This window comes from Erinaceus europaeus, chromosome 2 (genome assembly GCF_950295315.1).
Source record: "Erinaceus europaeus chromosome 2, mEriEur2.1, whole genome shotgun sequence".
NCBI classification, from domain to species: Eukaryota; Metazoa; Chordata; class Mammalia; order Eulipotyphla; family Erinaceidae; genus Erinaceus; species Erinaceus europaeus.
The window spans coordinates 35,619,270-35,639,409 of record NC_080163.1 but is presented as its reverse complement, the minus strand read 5'-3'; the positions used below and the strand labels follow the sequence as shown (position 1 = coordinate 35,639,409).

The 20,140-nt window shown below is 38.3% G+C and overlaps 1 protein-coding gene across 1 annotated transcript in view; it reads right to left on the bottom strand.

The window, feature by feature from the left end:
- Positions 1 to 1,618: 1,618 nt before the first annotated feature.
- Positions 1,619 to 20,140, bottom strand: part of RAD50 (RAD50 double strand break repair protein) — an 80,511-nt gene continuing 61,989 nt past the window's right edge. Inside the window, exons 21-25 of the mRNA XM_007519924.3 lie at positions 19,249 to 19,473; positions 7,792 to 7,877; positions 6,905 to 7,047; positions 3,156 to 3,289; positions 1,619 to 1,823 (exon numbers count right to left, since the gene is read on the bottom strand). Of these exons, the coding sequence (XP_007519986.1) occupies positions 1,637 to 1,823; positions 3,156 to 3,289; positions 6,905 to 7,047; positions 7,792 to 7,877; positions 19,249 to 19,473 (775 nt within the window). The 3' untranslated portion in view covers positions 1,619 to 1,636. The remainder of the gene's footprint in view (positions 1,824 to 3,155; positions 3,290 to 6,904; positions 7,048 to 7,791; positions 7,878 to 19,248; positions 19,474 to 20,140) is intronic.

Genomic DNA, 20,140 nt, shown 5'->3' with positions numbered 1-20,140 from the left:
GAGTAACTGAGAAATTTGAAGAAAAAAGAGTATCACTTTAGATGCATGAAAGACAGCTGATAACACAGTGAATACTGTAATAGTTTTCCATTGCTGCTTTAAAAATTACCACAGTCAGCAGCTTCAAACCACAATTTATTCTATTATAGTTACGAGGTCAGAAATCAGTTTACTGGGCTAAAAGTTATGGTGTCAGCAGTGCTGGCTCTTTACCAGGGCTCTCTGGGCATAGCAAAAAGCAAGTATTTCCTTGCATTTTCATTTAGTCATCTCTGATATTCCTTGGCTTGGAGAGCTTCCTCCACCTTCTAAGCTCTTCACTCAACCTTTACGTCTGCTAGTACACTGTCTTCTCTCCTCCTTATGATATGCTTAATTATACTTAGGGCTCACTAGGGTAATTTCCTCCTTTTAAAGTCCTTAGCCTTAATTATTTCTGCAAAGTCTCATTTGCCATATAAGATTAACATCACAGGTGCTAGGGATTAAGCCCATGCAATCTTTGAAGGCCATGATTAGTCTACTACAGTTTAAGGCTCCCCCCACTACCACACATTCTTTCAGAAACACTGTCTGGACCACAAAAGCCTCCACTTTGCATTTCACACTGGATTGTCTAATTGGAGAGTAATCAGGACTCGGGGGAAGGCTGAGATGATACACAAGCTAGACAAACAGGAACGTACTAGACTTCTTTAGGGCAACAAATGAGGCCCCAAGTGAAGGAAAGTTGGTTCTTGGTCAGAGCTTTCCAAAGGGGGGGTGTACACAGTGAGGCAGTTCCTCTGGAGACCATCCAGTCTGCCTACCTATGGCGGAGACATGTGGAGATGAGCGATGACGGGCACAGAATTACAGTAGTCTCTCATACGGAGTTTCACTTTCCTTGGTCTTAGTTACCTGCAGTCAACTGCGGTTTGAAGATGGTAAATGATACTTGTAGGGTGGGAGCATATTCTCCTAATTCTTAATATGGTGCATTATAATTTTTATTTTACTATGTTGCTAATTTTTATTGCACTAAACTTACAAAGTAAACTTTATCATAGATGCTCAGATGTAGGTTTCAGCTCTGTCAGTTTCAGACACTCACTGAAATGTACACGAATGTATTCCCTTACGGTTAAGGAGGGCAATATTACAGCTGATTACTGAAGACTCTTGTGACCCCCCTAAATGCCCACTCAACTACTTTAAACTTTAGTTGGGGAAACTGAGGCTCAAAGTCAGTTAACAGAATAGGTAAATATGAAAATGTCATTCCTGATAGTCTTCAAATTATTAATGCTTACTTAATGAGCTTTAAAAAAAAATCACATCCAAGGAAATGAATTCAGGTCACACTTAACACCATATATATATATTTTTTATTTTTTAATGCCCAAACCATTTGTTGTCAATGCAGTAAGAACCTACTTCTGAACAGTGAGTGCCTTGGTGATGAAAGGTGAGTTGGTAGTTTCAGGCCTGAGGGGAGGAGAAAAACTGAGTTCAGCTGTCAAGGCCACTTAGAGGACGCTGAAGTTTAGAGCATCAGTCTAAATTTCACAAACAAGATTTCTAGAACTTACCAATTCAGAATCTTAGACACAAATAATAAATTTTCTTAATGGCACAGTTGACACCAGAAATATTTTCAATGAACGTAAGACCCCAGGGAGCTGACACTGCATTTCACAATCTCTGAGCACTGATCAATGTTCTTCTTAATCCTGTAGAATTTCTCCACATATTCTGAACGCCCTAAGAGTTCCACAAAATCTTCATCATGTGTGATTATCAGAAGCTGGAAGTTACGTTGTTGTGAGCGGCTTTTTATTATCCTGAAACAATATATTTAGAACATTTTATTACTAGAAAACATAGTGACCCCTTCCTTTGAGAAAGTCACTGAGAATCTCATCAAACACAGGGATGCATGCTGTGTGTGACAACCAGGTTTTTCCTATGAAGTGCGTCAGGTCTCTGACAGCCCTGCAGGAAGTAAGGGACAAGGGGGTGGTGGTGGTGGACCCAGACCTTTAGCTCAGACTTTCCAGACAGTGGGGGCATGTCCCGACTCCACCACTGGTAAGAACACAAAAGTTTCACTAAAGTAGATATATGTTTTAGTAACTTTCCTTAGTATTTATGCTGCTCAACTTTTAAGTCTGACTTGACTCCTTTGCCTTGGTCTTCTTTCTTTCTTTCTTTCTTTCTTTCTTTCTTTCTTTCTTTCTTTCTTTCTTTCCTTTCTTTCTTGCCTCTTACTAGTACTAGTTTCTCTTTCTGGAAAGGGAAAAAAAAAACAAAAAACAGACCAGCTAGGCCAGGGGAATAACGTGCAAACCTTGCTACCTGCTTAGGGCTGGCTGTGCCTACTTAGAATCCTGCCACCACTAGTCACTAAATGCATCATTACTATGACACACAAGGAGCCTGAGTGGGTGTACTGAGAACATTTTGCTCATTATCTATATGCTGAGGTGACTAGCTATGTTGCTGAGACCTGAAACTTTTCCTTCTAACTATCCACTTCCCCACTGCCTGGAGTGGAATACACGTAGGTTTTTAAGTCACTAGCTCTTTCTTGCTGGTAATGCAGGATGTCTCCATTCTGCCAGAAAGAACCTACTTGGAATCAGTGTACCAGATAGCTTTTCTCCCTCAAGGAAAGTGTCCTTCCTCTGCCAGTATAGTCCTTAAATCAATACTACCCATCCCTGAAGTTCGTACCCAACTACAGATGAATGTACCTGCGATTTTACCTTCTTGGCTTTGACTTAATTTAGCACTACTAGTCCCCACAACTTTGTTTTCACATGCAAAAAGCTGTGTGTGACATGTGGGTACTTTTGGTAGGTTTACAGGAAAACCCTCACCATGAACTTTCCAGTGGGGAGATACAGGATGTTTTGGGCTGCTCTTCACAAGCTCTTGACTACTGAAAGGTAAAGTCAATGGGGCTGGGCAATAAATAGTTCATTCAGCAGGTCAGTTACTGTTTGCGAGACACTGGCACATGGGAATACCAATCGGTGCTGTGGTGTTTCTCCTTGAGGAAAAAAAATATGCTGAAGGTTTGGTATAAGCTAGTTTCCCTAAGGAAGACATATCTAGAGGATCTTTAATCTTAAAAATGTACCACAACCTGATCCCAAATTTGAGATACTTACTCAACCAAAGCATGTGCAAGAGATTCAATGTTCTCTCGGTCAAGATTTGTTGTTGGCTCATCTAAGGCAAGGATGCCACAGTTTAAGCAGAATGTTTCGGCCAGGGCCAGGCGAATGATGAGTGAGGCCAACACCTGGAAAATAGCAAAGCTGAGAGCACGCACAGACCTTTTCTTCATCTACCACAGGGTCAGTTGAGAAGGTGACCCAGTAGTCAGCAGATAGCAGCTCACTGGGTAGAAAGCACTTAGCTATATATGAGGACTCAGCGTTGAGCTCCTGACACCACAGGGATACCCCAGGAAGAGCAGAGAAGAGCAGTGCATCTGAACAGAGTGGGGAAGGCCACAAGGAGAAGTGGTAGTCAATGCAGGCACAAAGCCCCGGCAGAAACAAAGTGGCCCCGCAGGTTAAGCACACATAGCACAAAGCGCAAGGATCCCAGTTCAAGCCCCCCAGCTACCCATCTGCAGGGGGGGTCGCTTCACAAGCAATGAAGCAGGTGTCTGTCTCTCCCCCTCCTCTCTGTTCTATCCAACAAACAGCTATAAATAATAGCAATAACAAGGGCAACAAAGTGGAAAAAAATGCTCTCCAGGAGCAATAGATTTGTAGTGCAGGTACCGAGCCCCTCGGATAACCTTGAAGGAAAAAAGAGAAAATACTGTAGCATTATGATGTTGACTCCATACCTGGAAATTTTTATCAGCTACAACCTGAACTACGGATACCATAAGCATAAATTAAAAATACATTACCATTTATTTATTTTTGAAAAAAATTATATATACATCTTTTTATTGAACTATCATAGCATTATATCATTATAATTTTTAGATATACACCATTGAAAATCAGCATTTTGTTCTGATTTATGTCCATTCATCAGCCTTCCCACCTTCCCCTGTCCCTGGTGGTATCCGCTAATGAAATTATATTTTATATAAGAAAGATTTATTTTAGCATCTGACACTGCCATTGTTACTTCTGATACACAAAAGTTCTCTATGGGACTAGAATGGGAGCTGTGAACTAATGAAGACCATCTCATAAATGACCATTTATTTGTAACTAAGAATGTTAGTGTAGGTATAAGATTAACAACTTTAAAGTCATGACCTGCTATGCTATTCCCTTGATGAGACTTGTTAGAAAACCTGGACACTATGTACTTTGCAGAGATTTGAGATTTTTCTTCTTAGTCATTCCTAAATCTCTCTCCTGTGGTCCAAAAAGGGGCACTAGATATCCTATTCTAATTTGCATTAAAAATTTGGTGATGGTTCACCCAGTTAAGTGCACATATTACAATCTGGGTTTGAGCTCCTGCTCCCTACCTGCAGGGGGTTGGTCTAGCAGTAAGTCAGGTCTGCAGGAATCTTTCTCTCCCTCTCTCTATTCTAATAAAATAAAAAATTAGAAATTAAAAAAAAAAACTTGGTGGGTGGGATGGGAAAGAGAAGGTAGGGGACAATGCAAGTCCTATGCTCTTAGTTGAACTCTGGCTGAGCTCTTCTCTGGTCCCCAGAAAGATGATTTATTTATGTCCGGCTGCAGGAAATGTGAACAACTGAAACTGAGGCTCTCTCCTGGTTAACAGAAACCCAATCCCGTGAATTCCAGATAACTGAAATCACTGATGTATAAAGAATTAAAAACATGGCAGTATTTTTTTTTTGAGACAGAGAATGAAAGAGATCACAGCACTAAAGTTTCCTTCAAAGCAGTGGGGTGTCAGCTTGAATCTGGGTCATGTGTGACAAAATCCAAGTGAGCTGTTTCACTGGCCCACATGTAGGACTATTCCAGATGTGTGAACTAATTTTGTATAACTATAAATCACTTCCCCCCCGGCACTGGTTGAGCAGGTATCAGTGAGTGAATCAGGCTGTAGATTTTAAGTTCTTGGACACAGGGGAGGCTGGCATATCACACAAACCAGGGTCCTGATTTAGGCCTCGGGGGGCAGGCACAGCCCGGGTCTGAATCCTAGTGCTGCTATCACTACCACCCACTTAGTATGGAGTCTGAATGGAAATTCTAGGCTGTTTCTACCAAACTATTTGTGTTGTTTTTCTCCCTTAATACAAAGGGATTATTGTGGGGCTGGGCAGTGAAACACTCGGTTAAACACATGTTAAAATGCTCAAGGACCCAGATTTAAGCCCTGGTCCCCAACTACAGGGGGAAATCTTCACAAATGATGGAGCAGTCCTGTAGGTCTCTCTCTGTGTGTCTCTCCATTCAGTAAAGAAATAAAGTATTAAAACAAAGTAATTATTGTTAATGAAAAGCTTTTAGAATTTAGCCTCTCTCCCTCCTTTTTTCCCCAGCCAAGATTATTACTGGGGTTTAGCCCTGGAATTATTGGTTCAGCTACTCCCAGAGGGCTTCTAATTTTTTTTTTTTTTTTTTTTTAAAGATAGGCAATACAGTGAGAGCCAGAGGAGACACACAGCACTGCTCATCCCTGTGCATAATGTAGTGATTGGGGACCTGGACCTGGGCCCTTGCTCTGCTAAATCTACTTTTATACAGGAAGTATTTTTTAAATCCAAAGACATGTTTCAAATTCTGTATTTTCTCATCCTTAACTACCACTGCAAATCATCAAAGTGTAGGGGATACTGATTATAGATCACAAACTTGTCATTCTTGCAGACTATGATTAAGATAATAATCTGCCAGTGCCCTGAATTGGTATCAGCTGTCTGGGTTGAGACCAAAATTGCATGCATGGAGTTGAGCGAAAACTGAAAATTGTTTATGAAATAACTGAGATAACATGAACATTCACTTCTAGAATTTTTGTTAAAAAAAAAAAAAAAGCAGGTCTGGTACAGCCTCCTGTTTCTAGTCTGAAAGGAGGAAGCTGTGACTAAGAGGACTCAAACATTCCAAAGGAAGCAAGTCCCACTTACCTGACTCTAACATTTCATTCCTCCTTTCTTGATTTGCTCAGTACTCCAGATGTAGTCTAGACGGCTTCCTGAGGTGCTATGTAACCTGGCCTTATAGCCAGTCTCTATGCATGTGGTGAGGGTAGTAGGGGTGGCACTGGTGGGTCTATTGCTACTGGGGTTATTGCTGGGGCTCAGTGGCTGCACAACAAATTTATTGCTTCCCCCCTTCTTTATTTGATAGGACAGAGAACGTGAGAGGGGCCACCTGCAGCACTGCCTTACAGCTCAACAAGCTGCCCGCTTCAGGTGAGACCAGGGGCTTGAACCATGGAGCCCCTCCATTTTCTTTTTAAATGGTCCCCCGGTCAAATGCAGGACTGGGAGTAGTGATGGTATTCTCAGTAAGATTTATAATGTAACATCTCATTTATCTCAACCTATGATCTAGTTATCAGTAAATCTAAAACATCCCTCTTCCTATTGAAATCAGGATGCATTTTACAATTACAACTGCATTTTTTTCTCTTTTGATGGCTGGCAAAATAGTAGTGTCTTCTAACTGGTAACATTGTAACCTATACTCTGAAACAATAAACTAACTTTAGTTCCTTATTCTAAATCTTGCTATGAAAATGTTTTTGGCTCCTTTCCTAAAAGCCGACTTTATATAGTGATGCTGCAGGAGGAGCTGAGCAGGACTGGAGAGTGTGGTTGATACTGATTCCTCTCACAGAGCAGCAGGGAGTCCTCCGCCATTCAAGGGCACTTGTAGGAATATGTACCAAACTGGCATCATTTCTGTCAGCTCCGTGTAAAGGTGGTTCCAAAGATTCTTGAGATACCTGCCTTTTGCCCAGCACTGCATCGTCCTCGCATATCCAAGGCCGTATCGCCTTTTAGCATCACCACTCGGTAGTTGTAATTCCGCCTTTTATCAGAAGCTGATACATTTTCATCGGCATCAGATCGAATTTCTATGTATTCAATATCTGACTCAAGAAGAAGACAATTTCAGAGGAACTTATATTCTGTAGCCATTTGTCATTTACCACCATTATCAAGTGAACCCCTGGAACAATGTATGAGAGTGACCTTATCTTGGGGAAATAGTGGTTTGAAATCTTTTTCTGTAGCTGAGAGGGTTCAAGAGAATTCCTGGTCAGAGAAAACCCAAATGTCTCAACCCTCAGGCTTACTACTCCTGCTTTTCTTAGTGCCTGTGTTAAGAGTTTCCTCTTAATGATTTTCTTCTTATCTTTCAGCTTATCCCTATCTACACTTCAACAGAACCTATTATGTCATCAGTTAAATATAATGTGCATCATAGTCAAATATGGATGTCCGGTCAGACTTTGAAACAGAAAGCGTTGTACTTTTTTTCTTGCTATGAGATTCTGTCAAGATAAGAATTCTTAGAAAATCTCAAGGAGGGGGCTGGGTGGTGGCACACCTGGTTGAGCACATGCTATCATGCACAAGTATCAAGTTTCTAGCTGACCCCCCCCCCCCCCCCCGCCCCCATCCACAGGGAAAGGCTTTATGAGTGGTGAAGCAGTGCTGCAGGTGTCTCTCTCCCTCTCTCTCCCCTAGCCAAATAAGTATCAACCAGTAAATAAAATCTCAAGGAGATCTTCATAAAGAGGTCCAAGAAGTGACAGTGGCATAGTGAGAGCTCATACTGAGCAATGGGTGGGGAGAGGGGGTTTGGAATAGTTGTGACACGTGTTAATTACCTTGTCCACGATAGGTACTTCTCCAAAGATCACGGATAATTTTATTGATTTCTTCCATTTTCATACTGTGAAATTTCATTATTGCTCTGGGAAAAGAGTCAGTGAAATACATGAAATAACTTCCCTGGGATCTCAGTCATAAAACTATACACACTAGGACCTTGTTGTGCTTGGCCAGTAGTGAAGACAGCTAAGGTATATTTCTAGTGATCCAGGGAACTTATTACTTTTCTCTATGGTATGATAAACTTTCCCTTAAAGAATACTTTAAAAAGTTATTCTCTGAAATTTACAGTATTTTTTTCCTTAAACTGTCACTGATGCCCAGAGGTTATAGGAAGATAATAAGTTAGAGGGGGGAAGGATAGAGGTGTATAAGGTCTCTTCAGAAACAGGTTAATCATTGGAACTGTTTCACTAAAAGTTAGAAATAAAGCAAAACAGCTGTAAGATTCAGCCTATTATTTCCCCCCCCAGCCAGAAGTTTTGGTTCAATGTGGGTAATTTGAAGGTGTAAGTTGTACTGAACCTCAAAACATCTGCCTTTCCAATTTCCTAGGAAATGCAATTCCAAGTATGTGCATTAACTTCCATTTGGTCACCTTCTTCCTATCCCCACAGAAAGCACAGGAGTATTTAAACATTTAAAAAGGAAAGAAAAAAAATGCTTTAAAAACAAAGCCCATCAAAATCTAATACTCTTCTGAGATATAGTTGCCTTTCATCATTAGGTTCTCTGGAAGTGGGCTCATGAGCTAATCAATGGTGCACCAGTTACAAAAGGCCCAGCATCAGTGTTATTACCAGACGTAGGACGTGAGGCGACTTCCATTTGCAGGCCTCTTATCTGATAGATAAACTGAGTGTAATGCTACTAGTAGCCTCTACAGAATCATTTCATGATCTTTTGGTTCACCAGCCAAAAGAAAGAAATGACTCAACATAAATACATTTTAAATATCAGATGAAGGATTCTGAATAGACAGGAAAAAAAACCCCATAATCTGCTTGTTGATGAGAATGCAACAGGTCTCCATTTTCTACTTTATATGTCTGCCTCAGATTAACACTTCAAGCTCTTTTCAAAAGATGGAGACCAAACTTTTAAGTAATTGACTGACTATATATATATATATATATATATATATATATATATATATATCCAAACAGAATGTTTATGCACCAATCATGTAATCCACAGGTTTATATTTTATGATCATAATTTCTCAGATGAGATTTTAAAAACATCATCTTTTCATTCAAGTTAAAAATCAGGACAAGGGTGGGGGTAGATAACTTAATGGTTATGCAGAGAGACTCTCATGCCCAAGACTACATAGTCCCAGGTTCAATCTACCATAAACCAGAGCTGAGCAGTGCTCTGGTTAAAAAAAAAAAAAAAAAAAAAAAACATGACAAATATTCCTACCGTGGTGATAATCTCCAGAGGGAGGGTGGAGTGGGCTTATACAAGAGACGGTGCACCCTGAACTGTGGGTAGGTCAGAAGAGACCTACCTAGTGCAATGTCTATTGCACATGGCTTATCTTTGTTTTACTTTCAATGTGAAGAATGATTAGGTACATTAATGCACTTGATGGAATTAGTAATAACAGTGAGTACTAAAGTCAAGCATTTACTTGAGGCACAGTTTGTAAAACAATCACATATGATCTCATTCAATCTTTTAAAACAATATTGGTAAATTAGGTTATTAAAAGGAATATATCATGACCAAATAAGTATATTCACAGAGTGTGCAAGAGTTCAAAAGCAAAAAAAAAAAAAGTTAATTCAGTGAGTTAATATTGATTATCCGAATAAATATACAAAGTACCTGCTATAGCACTGAGTTTGACATAAATCCTCAGTAAGTGAAAAACTTTAACAAAATGAGTACAAGGGAATAAGATCAACTTTAATATTAAAATATCCAGAAGTGCCCCTTTTAAACCTAAACAAGATGCCTCTCTTTAGTCACTCTAAAACATCCTAGAGATTCTGAACAATCTTTAAGAAATCAACTAAAAAAATTAAGCTTCTAATATGGTGTCACAGAAAAAAATTTTATTATCTCATAGCAAAATAAAACAGGAAATATAATAGAGGGAAAAAAACCTACTCACAGTACAAATAAACAGATTAACAAAAGAGGCACAAAATCTCGAGGAAAAAAAGCTATAAAAGTCCAATATTATATTTGACATTATAAATTTTCTATTATCCCCAAGTAATCTACAAGTCAATATAGACAAAATTCCTAGTAAGATTAAAGGATTTTTAATGAAATTCATTACATTAAAGATTTTCAGTAAGCTTGTAGTTGGGACAGATAGAGTAGATAGCATAATAGTTATGCAAACAGACCCTCATGCCTGAGGCTCCAAAGTCCCAGGTTCAATCCCCCACACCATAAACTAGAGCTGAGCAGTGCTCTGGTAAAAAAAAGGTAAAATGTGACATTTCAAATGTAAAGGGTTAAATGGTAAACACTAACTGATAGTTTTAACTTTTTTCCTTCAAATGCTATCAGAAGAAAAATATTTCTGTAGTTTTAGAATTAGGAAGTTGTAATTGATAAGTTATAAATAGACTAGGATTTTGCTACATGCTGAGAAAATTTTGATAATCAACATTCTTTTATGATGAAACCTTTAAAGAGAGGGAACATTCTTCAATTTAGTAAAAGCTGTACACAACAAACTCATAGCCAATATCATACTTAATGAGAAACTGAAAGCCTTCCCTCTTACATCAAGGCTGTCTGCTATTTCTGTAATGATTAACAGTCTTTTTTTTTTTATTGTCCCTTTTGTTGCCCTTGTTTTTATTGTTGTAGTTATTATTAATTGTTTTATTAATGTTGTTTTTAGATAGGACAGAGAGAAATGAAGAGAGGAGGGGAAGACAGGGGGGGAGAAAGGCAGATACCTACAGATCTGCTTCACTGCCTGTGAATCGACTCTCTTGCGGGTGGGGAGCCAGGGGCTTGAACCGGGATCCTTACTCTGGTCCTTGCACTTGGTGCCACGTGCGCTTAACCCGTTGCGCTACCGCTGGACTCCGATTAACATAGTCTTTAAAGCAATTAGGCAAGAACAAAAATTAAGAGATCCAAATTGAAAGAGAAGTGAAATCACAATTTGCAGATGACCGGACAGTGTATGTAGAAAACTTTTAGAAATCCTTAGTTAGTGGCACGTCTGGTAGAACACACACATTATAGTGCACAATGAATTAGGCAGGTTCAAGCCACATTCTTCACCTGCAGCAAAAGCTTCATGAGTAGAAGTAGTGCTGCAGGTGTCTCTCTATCAAAAAAAAAAAAAAAAAAAAAAAAGGAAAGAACTCCTTAGGAAATATATTAATCAGCCTACAAGGTTAAGATACAAAAAAACCAGAGGCAGTCCTTTATGCATATAGTAAGTACACTGGAAGAAATAACAATAATAAAAACAATTCCACTTACAACAGCATAAAAAAACATCAGATATATAGGAATAAATAATAAAGGTGATAAGACTTGTATATTGAAGACTATGAAAGCAAACAGCAAAAGGAAATGGAATTGGGGGGGATGGCATAAATGTTATTTATGCAAAACGACTCATGTCTGAGACTCTGAGATTCCATGTTTGATCCCCATACCACCACAAGCCAGAGCTGAGCAGTGCTCTGGTAAAAAAAAAGCTCAAGACCTTGGACTAGAAGAATCATCATTACAATCAAAAGGCTAAATACTAGACCAGAAACTCTAAAATCTCAATCTTCGCCTCACCTTGGTTGGAACTTGAAGGAAAAGTGTTGGGTAGGATGAGTCAGGAATACCAATGTGAAAAGCTTCTGCACAGCAAAATGAACCATTACCCAAAGAGATACAGCACAGAATGGGAAAAATCTTTACATACCATACATCAAAGAGCTAATTATCAAAACCTATGAAAAACTCATAAAACAGCTCCATTTTTTTAAAAAGCAGGGAAAGAACTGGACATACTCTTCACCAAACATTCAGATATACAATAAACATGAAAAATGCTTAAAGCCACTGATCAGAAAAATTCAAATCAAGACAATGATCTATCATCATGTCTCTGAGAATGGCCTACATGAAAAAGGACAAACAAGCGTTGGTGAGGATGTGGAGAAAAAGGAACCCTTTACACTGTTGGTAGGAATGTAAATTCCTCAAAATGTTAAAAAATGGACCTACTATATGCCCTGGCAATTCCTCTCCTTAAGATCTATCAAAGAACACAAAAACATTTATCCAAAGAGATCTATGCATGCCTAGGATCATAGCAACTCTATTTGTAATAGCTATAATTTGGAAAGCAACAAAGTGTTCAACAACAGATGAGTGGTCAAAGAAGTTGTGGAATACTACTCAGCTGTAAGAAACAACATTTTCTTTTTTGCTACAACATGGATGAACTGGAGGGAGTCCTGTTGAGCAAAAAAAGCCAGGAGAAAGAAGAATGCCAATAATCTCACTTGTAGATGAGACCTAAGGAAAAAAGCAGAGGACAATACAGGGCGGAACCTCAATGGGCTTGGTGTACCACAGCAGAGTTAAGGACTGAGAGGAAAGAAAGGTATACTAAGAGGAGACTGGGCATCTAAGACCCTATGGTCAAGGGTGACATGTACTGATAACTATCTTAGGAAAAATGTACCCCTGTGATGCCAACGATTCTGTAAAACAACATCCCCTCAATACAGCGATACTGAAGTTAGAAGAGAAAGATTTTACTACCTAAAAATTAAGTCATAAATAATACTATAGAAAAGTTGAACAAAAGGCACACTAGGAGCCACTTGCAACAAACATGCACAAATTAATATCTAGAATCTATGAAAGTGGTACATATCACCAGGAAAGAGACAACCAACTAAAAAAAAATTCTGAAAAATATAAACAGGCAATTTTTAAGAGAAAAAATACAATGAATAAACAACTAAACTCACTAGTAAACATAGAAATGAAAGTTAAAGCAAGGACATTATGTATTTGTCCAAAGCCAACCTAAAACAAGCTGTGAATTTGAGGTGGTAATGCTCAAGGTAAGTCCACCAAATGAAATGCTTTGATAAGGAATGTTGACAGTGGGAGAGGCTAGCATATGAGAAATGTCTCCTTTCGACTTAATTTTGCTGTGAAATCTCCTAAAACTGCTATTATTAAAAATGGTATACTGGAACTTCAAGGTTCTATGTTGAATGAGATGAGCCAGAAATATTAGGACAAATACCAAATGATCTCACTCATAGGTGAGATTTCAGAAGCAAGGATAGTTAAGGGACAACATAAGGTGAAACTTAAGACTGGATACAGTATATTGCACCAAAGCAAAGGACTCTAGGAAAGGAGGGGATGGGATGGAAGGGTCCTGGTGTATGACAGTGGAAAAAGGACACAGATTGGGGAAAAGAGTGTCTCATAGACACCTATTATGGGGAGATGAGAGGTTGTATGGAAATCTGTACCAAACTTTGAGATACATAGTTTAATAAAATACTTGGAGATGCTGTCATGATTCCATTCTGACTTCTCTGGGCAGATGACCTCACAACATGTCCTGAAACGTTACTTCTCCAGAGCTCTATCCTACTAGGGAAAGATAGAAACCGATTGGGGGAGTGAATTGACCTACTAACACCCATGTCCATCGGAGAAGCAATTAGCCAGACCTTCCTCCTCCTTCACCCCTAAAATAATTTTGATCCAAACTCCCACTGGGGGGAAAGTGATAGGGGGAAGATGACCAGAGGGTTCAACTCCATCCAGACCCAGACAGAGAAGAGGAAAAAGAGAGGGATATTTGGATGTAGTAATAGGTTTATGTGTGATGTGAAATGGAAGAGAAGAAGGGACCTTAAAAAAAAAGTATGTGTGTGTATGTGTGTGTGGGGTAATTACATACAACTATAGACAGTTGTAGAAATAGTTAACCCATATCTGCAAGCTTAGGAAAACTGCTGTAGCTTACAGTGGAGGGACTGGGGATTCGAAACTCTAGTGGTGGGAATGGTGTGGCGCTATACTCCTGTAGCCTTCTAATTTTGTAAATCAATACTAAATCACTTATACAAAAAGAACTAGCATGTACAAACTATTGTATTTTACTGTCAACTGTAAACCATTAACCCCCAATAAATTTAAAAAAACTAAAAAAACTTGCTATGACCATTATTGCTATGACCAAACTGCCAACCATTATTACTTTGGTTGTTCTTCCTTACTGCCCTAGTATTTATCACTGAAAACTCACTACCTACATTTAGCTCAGTGGAGGCTCTCTCATATAAAAGAAATGGTGTCATGCTCTATTAAGTCACTTTACAAAACAGTGATTTTTTTTTATTATCAGAATTCCTAATTTCCTAAAGTTGCACACTTAAAAGAAAAATTTTTTTCTAGATAAAATCCTTAAGATTATTTTCTTAAAACAAATTTCCTTTCGTCAGACTCTAGAATATCAACTTTCAATGTTCAGATAATAATTCGGCCATTATATCAAGAAAAACATAAGCATAAAATGTTACTGGATATCTTTTAACTTGGTGGCCTATCTCCTTTATGCTCCAGGGGCTGCTGATCTATATCCATGATGATACAGTATTGCTTGGCAGATAAACCCCATACCCCAGAAAACCCTGAAGTGCAAACATTCCACATTTGGGGAAAAAATGACAGTGGAACAATTTGGGCATAGCATTGTACCATGTACCAAAATCACTTAATAATTAATGCATTCGACTAATGAAGGGAGTAAGAAGTAAAACCTTCTAAATAGTGGATTTGGTTCTGCCTTCTCAGTTTAGTGTGTCTTTAACCGGTGGCAACGCTTATAATCAGTGATGCTTTTAGATGATTACTAATGCCAGATGGTAATCAGCTTTTCTTGAAAATGCACTGCTAATTTCCTGTGTTACCTTAAATAGACAGTTGAATGCAACAATTACACTGTCTGCATGCTTCATTCTAAGAGGAAACAATGAGGGAAATTTTGGACCTTTCTCCTAGGTGAGAAGGCAAATTTAAGGCTCACAATTAACAACCTTAAGCTATATGCCACAAAGACTCAATTTTGGGGAAACCAATACCACTTATTTTCTTCTCATTTAGAAGAATCCATTTGATTATCAGATAACAGAACTCAGTAAACAGATTGGCTTTGTTCCTTAAGAAAACCTAAATTGCTGGAAAGCACCTTTGTGCTCCCCACCTCCACAATCCCCTGACTGGCCCCATCAAGACCCTCACATGCCTTCATTCTGCTCAGAAGGACGCATCTGTGACAGAGGTACTTTTCTCTACCGAAATACCCTTCCTTCATTGTTTAAGGCCCAGATCAAATATAGAATATGGAATACCTAGCAAGATCTCCCTCAGTGGCCTTTTAGCATTTTGCAGGCTAGAGATACTAACAAGAGAGCACAGAATAGGAGTTTTGGAATGGCCACATAGGGATTACTTATATTCACTGCCTTCCTTTCATACCATCTCATCTGCCTCATGTAATGTTAAGACTTCAGTTCCAAACAAGCCACTACAATTGCTCCACAAAGTCATTGACAACTTTCACCAAATTCAAGGATTGCTGTCTTAGTTCTTACTTTATTTCACCTCTCAATAACATCAGGTTCTTTAAAGTCCTTCACTTGGTTTTCAAGACAGCATACTCTTAAATTTTCTCTCTCACTTGATCAGCTACTTCACTGGATTTGTAAACATTATTAGTCTTGAGACTCTTTTTTTTTTAAGGTATACAAACATTTGAGAATATACATTTATTATCACTAAGGAAATGCAAAGATGTTTGACTAATAATTATGGGAGTCGGGTGGTAGCGCAGCAGATTAAGTGCAGGTGGTGCAAAGCACAAGGACTGGAGTAAGGATCCTGGTTTGAGCCCCTGGCTCCCCACTTGCAGGAAGCAGATCTGCAGGTGTCTTTCTCTCCCCCCTCTCCATTTCTCTCTGTCCTATCTAACAACAACAACGACATCAATAACAACAATAGCTACAACAATAAAACAAGAGCAACAAAGGGAATAATTATGAGGGGGTCGGGCGGTAGAGCAGAGGGTTAAGTGCACGTGACACAAAGTACAAGGACCAGCCTAAGGATCCCGGTTTGAGCCCCTGGCTCCCCACCTGCAGGGGAGTTTCTTCACAAGTGGTGAAGTAAGTCTGCAGGTGTCTATCTTTCTCTCCCCGTCTTCCCATCCTTTCTCCATTTCTCTGTCCTATCCAACAACGATGACATTAACTACAAAAAAAAAAAAAAAAAGGAAAAATACGTAACTAAAAAACGTGGAAAAAAGCACTGAAAATAATTAAGAATATTTTCCACAGTGAATTCCACAACAGAACTGACAGCCCAAAAATAAGCCTCCACACCTATGGGCATCTGATTTTTGATAAGAGGGTCCAATATCAAGTATTATTACTTTTCCTTTACTGGGGGATTAATGTTCTACATTCAACAGTAAATACAATAGTTTGTTCATGCATAACATTTCTCAGTTTTCCACATAACAATATAACCCCCACTAGGTCCTCTGTCTTCCTTTTCCAGGACCTGTATTCTCCCCCCTATCCAGCCCACAGTCTACTTTGGTGCAATACACCAACTCCAGTTCAGGTGAGACACTTCCCTCTTTATAATTACTCCATATATAATCTTATCCCAGGCGGGGATAGAGAGTATAATGGTTATATAAAGAGACTCTCATGCCTGAGACTCCAAAGTCCCAGGTTCAATGCCCTGTACCACTATCAGCCAGAGCTGATCAGTGCTCTGGTTAAAAAAAACAAAAATACACACACACACACACACACACACACACACACACACACACACATATATAATTTTATCCTATGATTTAAAATACTACATATATGCTGGTGATTCCCAAAAATGTTAACTTTCCTATTTTTATTTTTTTATTGTTGGTTCTCTGTGCCTGCAGAATGAATCCACTACTCCTGGGGGCCATTCCCCCACCCTCACTTTTTTTCTTTTAAAAGACAGAGAAGAGACAGAGAAGAATCTTTAAGAGACAGAGAAGAATCGGGGAGGGTGAAGAGGGAGAGAGAAAGAATAACACCTGCAGCAACTGCTTCATAGCTTGTGAAATTTACCCCTGAAGGTGGGGTAAGATGGCTTGAACCCTGGTCTTGGTCTTTGAACATGGTAAGATATGCACTGTAGCCCCACCCCCTGTACTAAGTGAAATTTAAGTCAGAAGGAAAGACACTATCATCATATAATTTTACTCTTATATGAACTATAAAGGAACAAAGCAACACAGAGACCAAAAAGCATACCTCTTGGACTCTAATGGCAGAACTGAAGTATCAGGGGGCTAATACTTTGGTGATACAGCAACAAATATTTGAAGAAGCATAAATCAGTTATTTCTAAAGCACAGCATTATAAGCTGATATTTCATTAATAGAAAAAAATGAAGTTAGATTTCTGCCCTACACTATACATATAAATTTATGTACTTAAATATGAGAGAAATTTAAGTTTTAGAAGATCAGGGAAAAATTTCTAAATAAGGTACAAAAACTATGCAGCAAAGAAAAAACTGGTTCAATTGAAAAATAAAACCTGATATTAAAAGACAATAGGTCATTGAGGGTAGACAGCATAATGGTTATGCAAACAGACTCTCATGCTTGAAGCTCTGCTGGATGCCAGCTTCAGTCCCTCATATATCATAAGCCAAAGCTGAGCAGTGCTCTGGTTAAAAAACAAACAAACAAAGGCCAAATACTTGGTGATGGCTCGTCTGGCACCAACCTGCACGGGGTGGGGGTGGGGGAATTCACTAATAGCGCTGCAGCTATTTTTCCTTCTGTCTCTCACTTTCTGTCAAAAAGAAAGAAAAAGAAAAACACAAACAACCCACTGGCTATAGTTGTATACACACCAAGTCTTAGCAATGATTTGGTGGCAAAGTGAATTTTAAAAATACCTATATGTGAAAAGATAAACATAAAACGCTTAAGATGCTTGGCTCTGAAAAGTGGCACAATGATTTGACCACTGGAGTTGCAGCATAAAGTCCAAGGTTCCATTCTAGGCATGGCATGTGCCAGATTCAAGTTTTGTTCCCTCCCACTCATGTTACTATATAAATCTTTTTATTTATTTATGAGTCAGTGGTCGAGAGAGAACCAGAGCCTCATTTTGGCACATGCTTTCACTCATGTTCTAGTCACTTCCCAGGCCAGATAATTTTTTTTTTAAGCTTGAGATACTTATAAAACATATAAACGGGGCACGGGTAGATAGCATAGTGGTTATGCAAAGAGATTCTCATGCCTGAGGCTCCAAAGTCCCAGGTTCAATCCTCTGTACCACCATAAATCAGAGCTGAGCAATGCTCTGGTAAAAAACAAACCAAAATTACTTCTCTACATAGAACATATAAATGAAAAAAAAAAATAACTGAAGAGAAAGAATACCCTCAAATCAATACAAAGGCTAGTAGTATTAAAAAATCAGTAAAAGATAACAATTTCAGAGAAAGTATGATCAAATATGAAAAATGTTCAGTGCTATTAGAAATCACAGAACCAGAAGACCACAGTGACTTAATGTTTAAAATCCATGAATATGATAAAGATAAGAAATTGACAGTGAAGGAGGATACATCAAAGAAAATTTTTCTGTTTGGCTAGTGGTACATTAAGTGAAATTACTTTGGAAGACAATTTAACATTCTTTTGTAAAATTTACCATACCCTAAACTCCAGAAATTTTACTCATAATATATACTCTTGAAGATCTTTATTTTGCATGTTTGCTCCAGAAAACATGACAAGAAGGTTCCTAGCAGCAATGTGTTACATTAGTATAGATCAGGAAACACCTTAAATGTCAGCCTATGGAAGAATCAATACATTGTAATTCCCATAATAGAATTCTGCATGTCAGTGAAAAGGAATGAACTATAGCTATAAGTAACATGATTACAAATAAAAGAAAACCCTACAGTGTATCTACAAAAACCTCAAAGGCCAACATGAACATGATAAATTACTACAATTTCAATGCAGAGAAAGCAAAATCTGTGTCCGATTTTGGAATTAGAATTGTGTCAGAATTTAGAATCAGAATTTGAATTAGGAAATGGGGAAGAGAGAAGGCTGTGATGAGGAGAACAGCTCCTTCTTACCTGTTAAGTAGACAACAGTTAGGTGATGATGGTAGAACCCTCATCACGATGAAACATCACGAGCACTCCTCAATATTTATATAATCCTTAATAGTTAATATTTATGTTGTACAGTTTACTAACTTAAGAATGTGGATATAGAAAGACATATAATATTTTTTCATTCTTATTTTGAACAGTATTTAAAAAGTAAAAATGTGGGGAAACTCACTGGTTGATATGTACTGCAATGGGAACAAACCCCCAGTTCAATACTTACTGGTCGAGGGTCTTATAATAAATGTCCAGATCTTTGTTCACAAGCTCTGTTGTTCTCATAACAATCATCATTTCTCTGTACTTCTCCTCAGCATCCCGAAATTGAGGCTCACGAAGCTCCTTCTTAAAATGAATGATCTCTTCCTCATATCCTTTTTGCCGCCCTATTGCCAAACTGTGATTTCTTTTTATGTTATCTATTTTGTCTTCCAATTTCTGATGCTCACTATAAAAGGAATGAAAGACAAATGAGAATATTTTTAGCTTTGAACAGCCTGAAGTGGAAAACTAGATGCCTCTTTAGATAGATTAATGTCTCTTATTCTCTTTAGCTATTACCATGCAATAGTCTCTTCTCGCTTTTTATTTAAGATTTCACTCACTACTAAAGATATTTTCTTTTCCTTTAAATTTTCTGAAGCATCTAGGTTCCCAAGCAGTTGATTTTTGTGTGCTAAATAAAAAACTTCATAATGTGGACATAGCTTTGACTTTTAGACATAAACTAAATATAAGTAAAGCATCCAAAAATTCAAATTTCTGTTTGTGAACTAAGAATGCATATTTCCAACATTATGATGTTACTGAGTGATAGGTGTCCATCATTTTGTTTGCAACATGTCAAAGACAAGGTATAACCCCAAACTATGAATTTCTGCAGTAATACTTAATAAAGGTTTGTATTCATCTATGAAAACATGATTTTTCTAGAAGAAGTATAAAAGGCTATATATTGACTAAACAGAAATAATAAAAATTTCTGATCACTTCATAGACAAAGAAATTATTATTATTATTGCCATTGGGTCTTCGTAGCCCTATATGATTCCACTGATCCTGGTGGACTTTTTTTTCCCCCTTCAATATCAGGTGCAGGGAGAAGAGACACTACA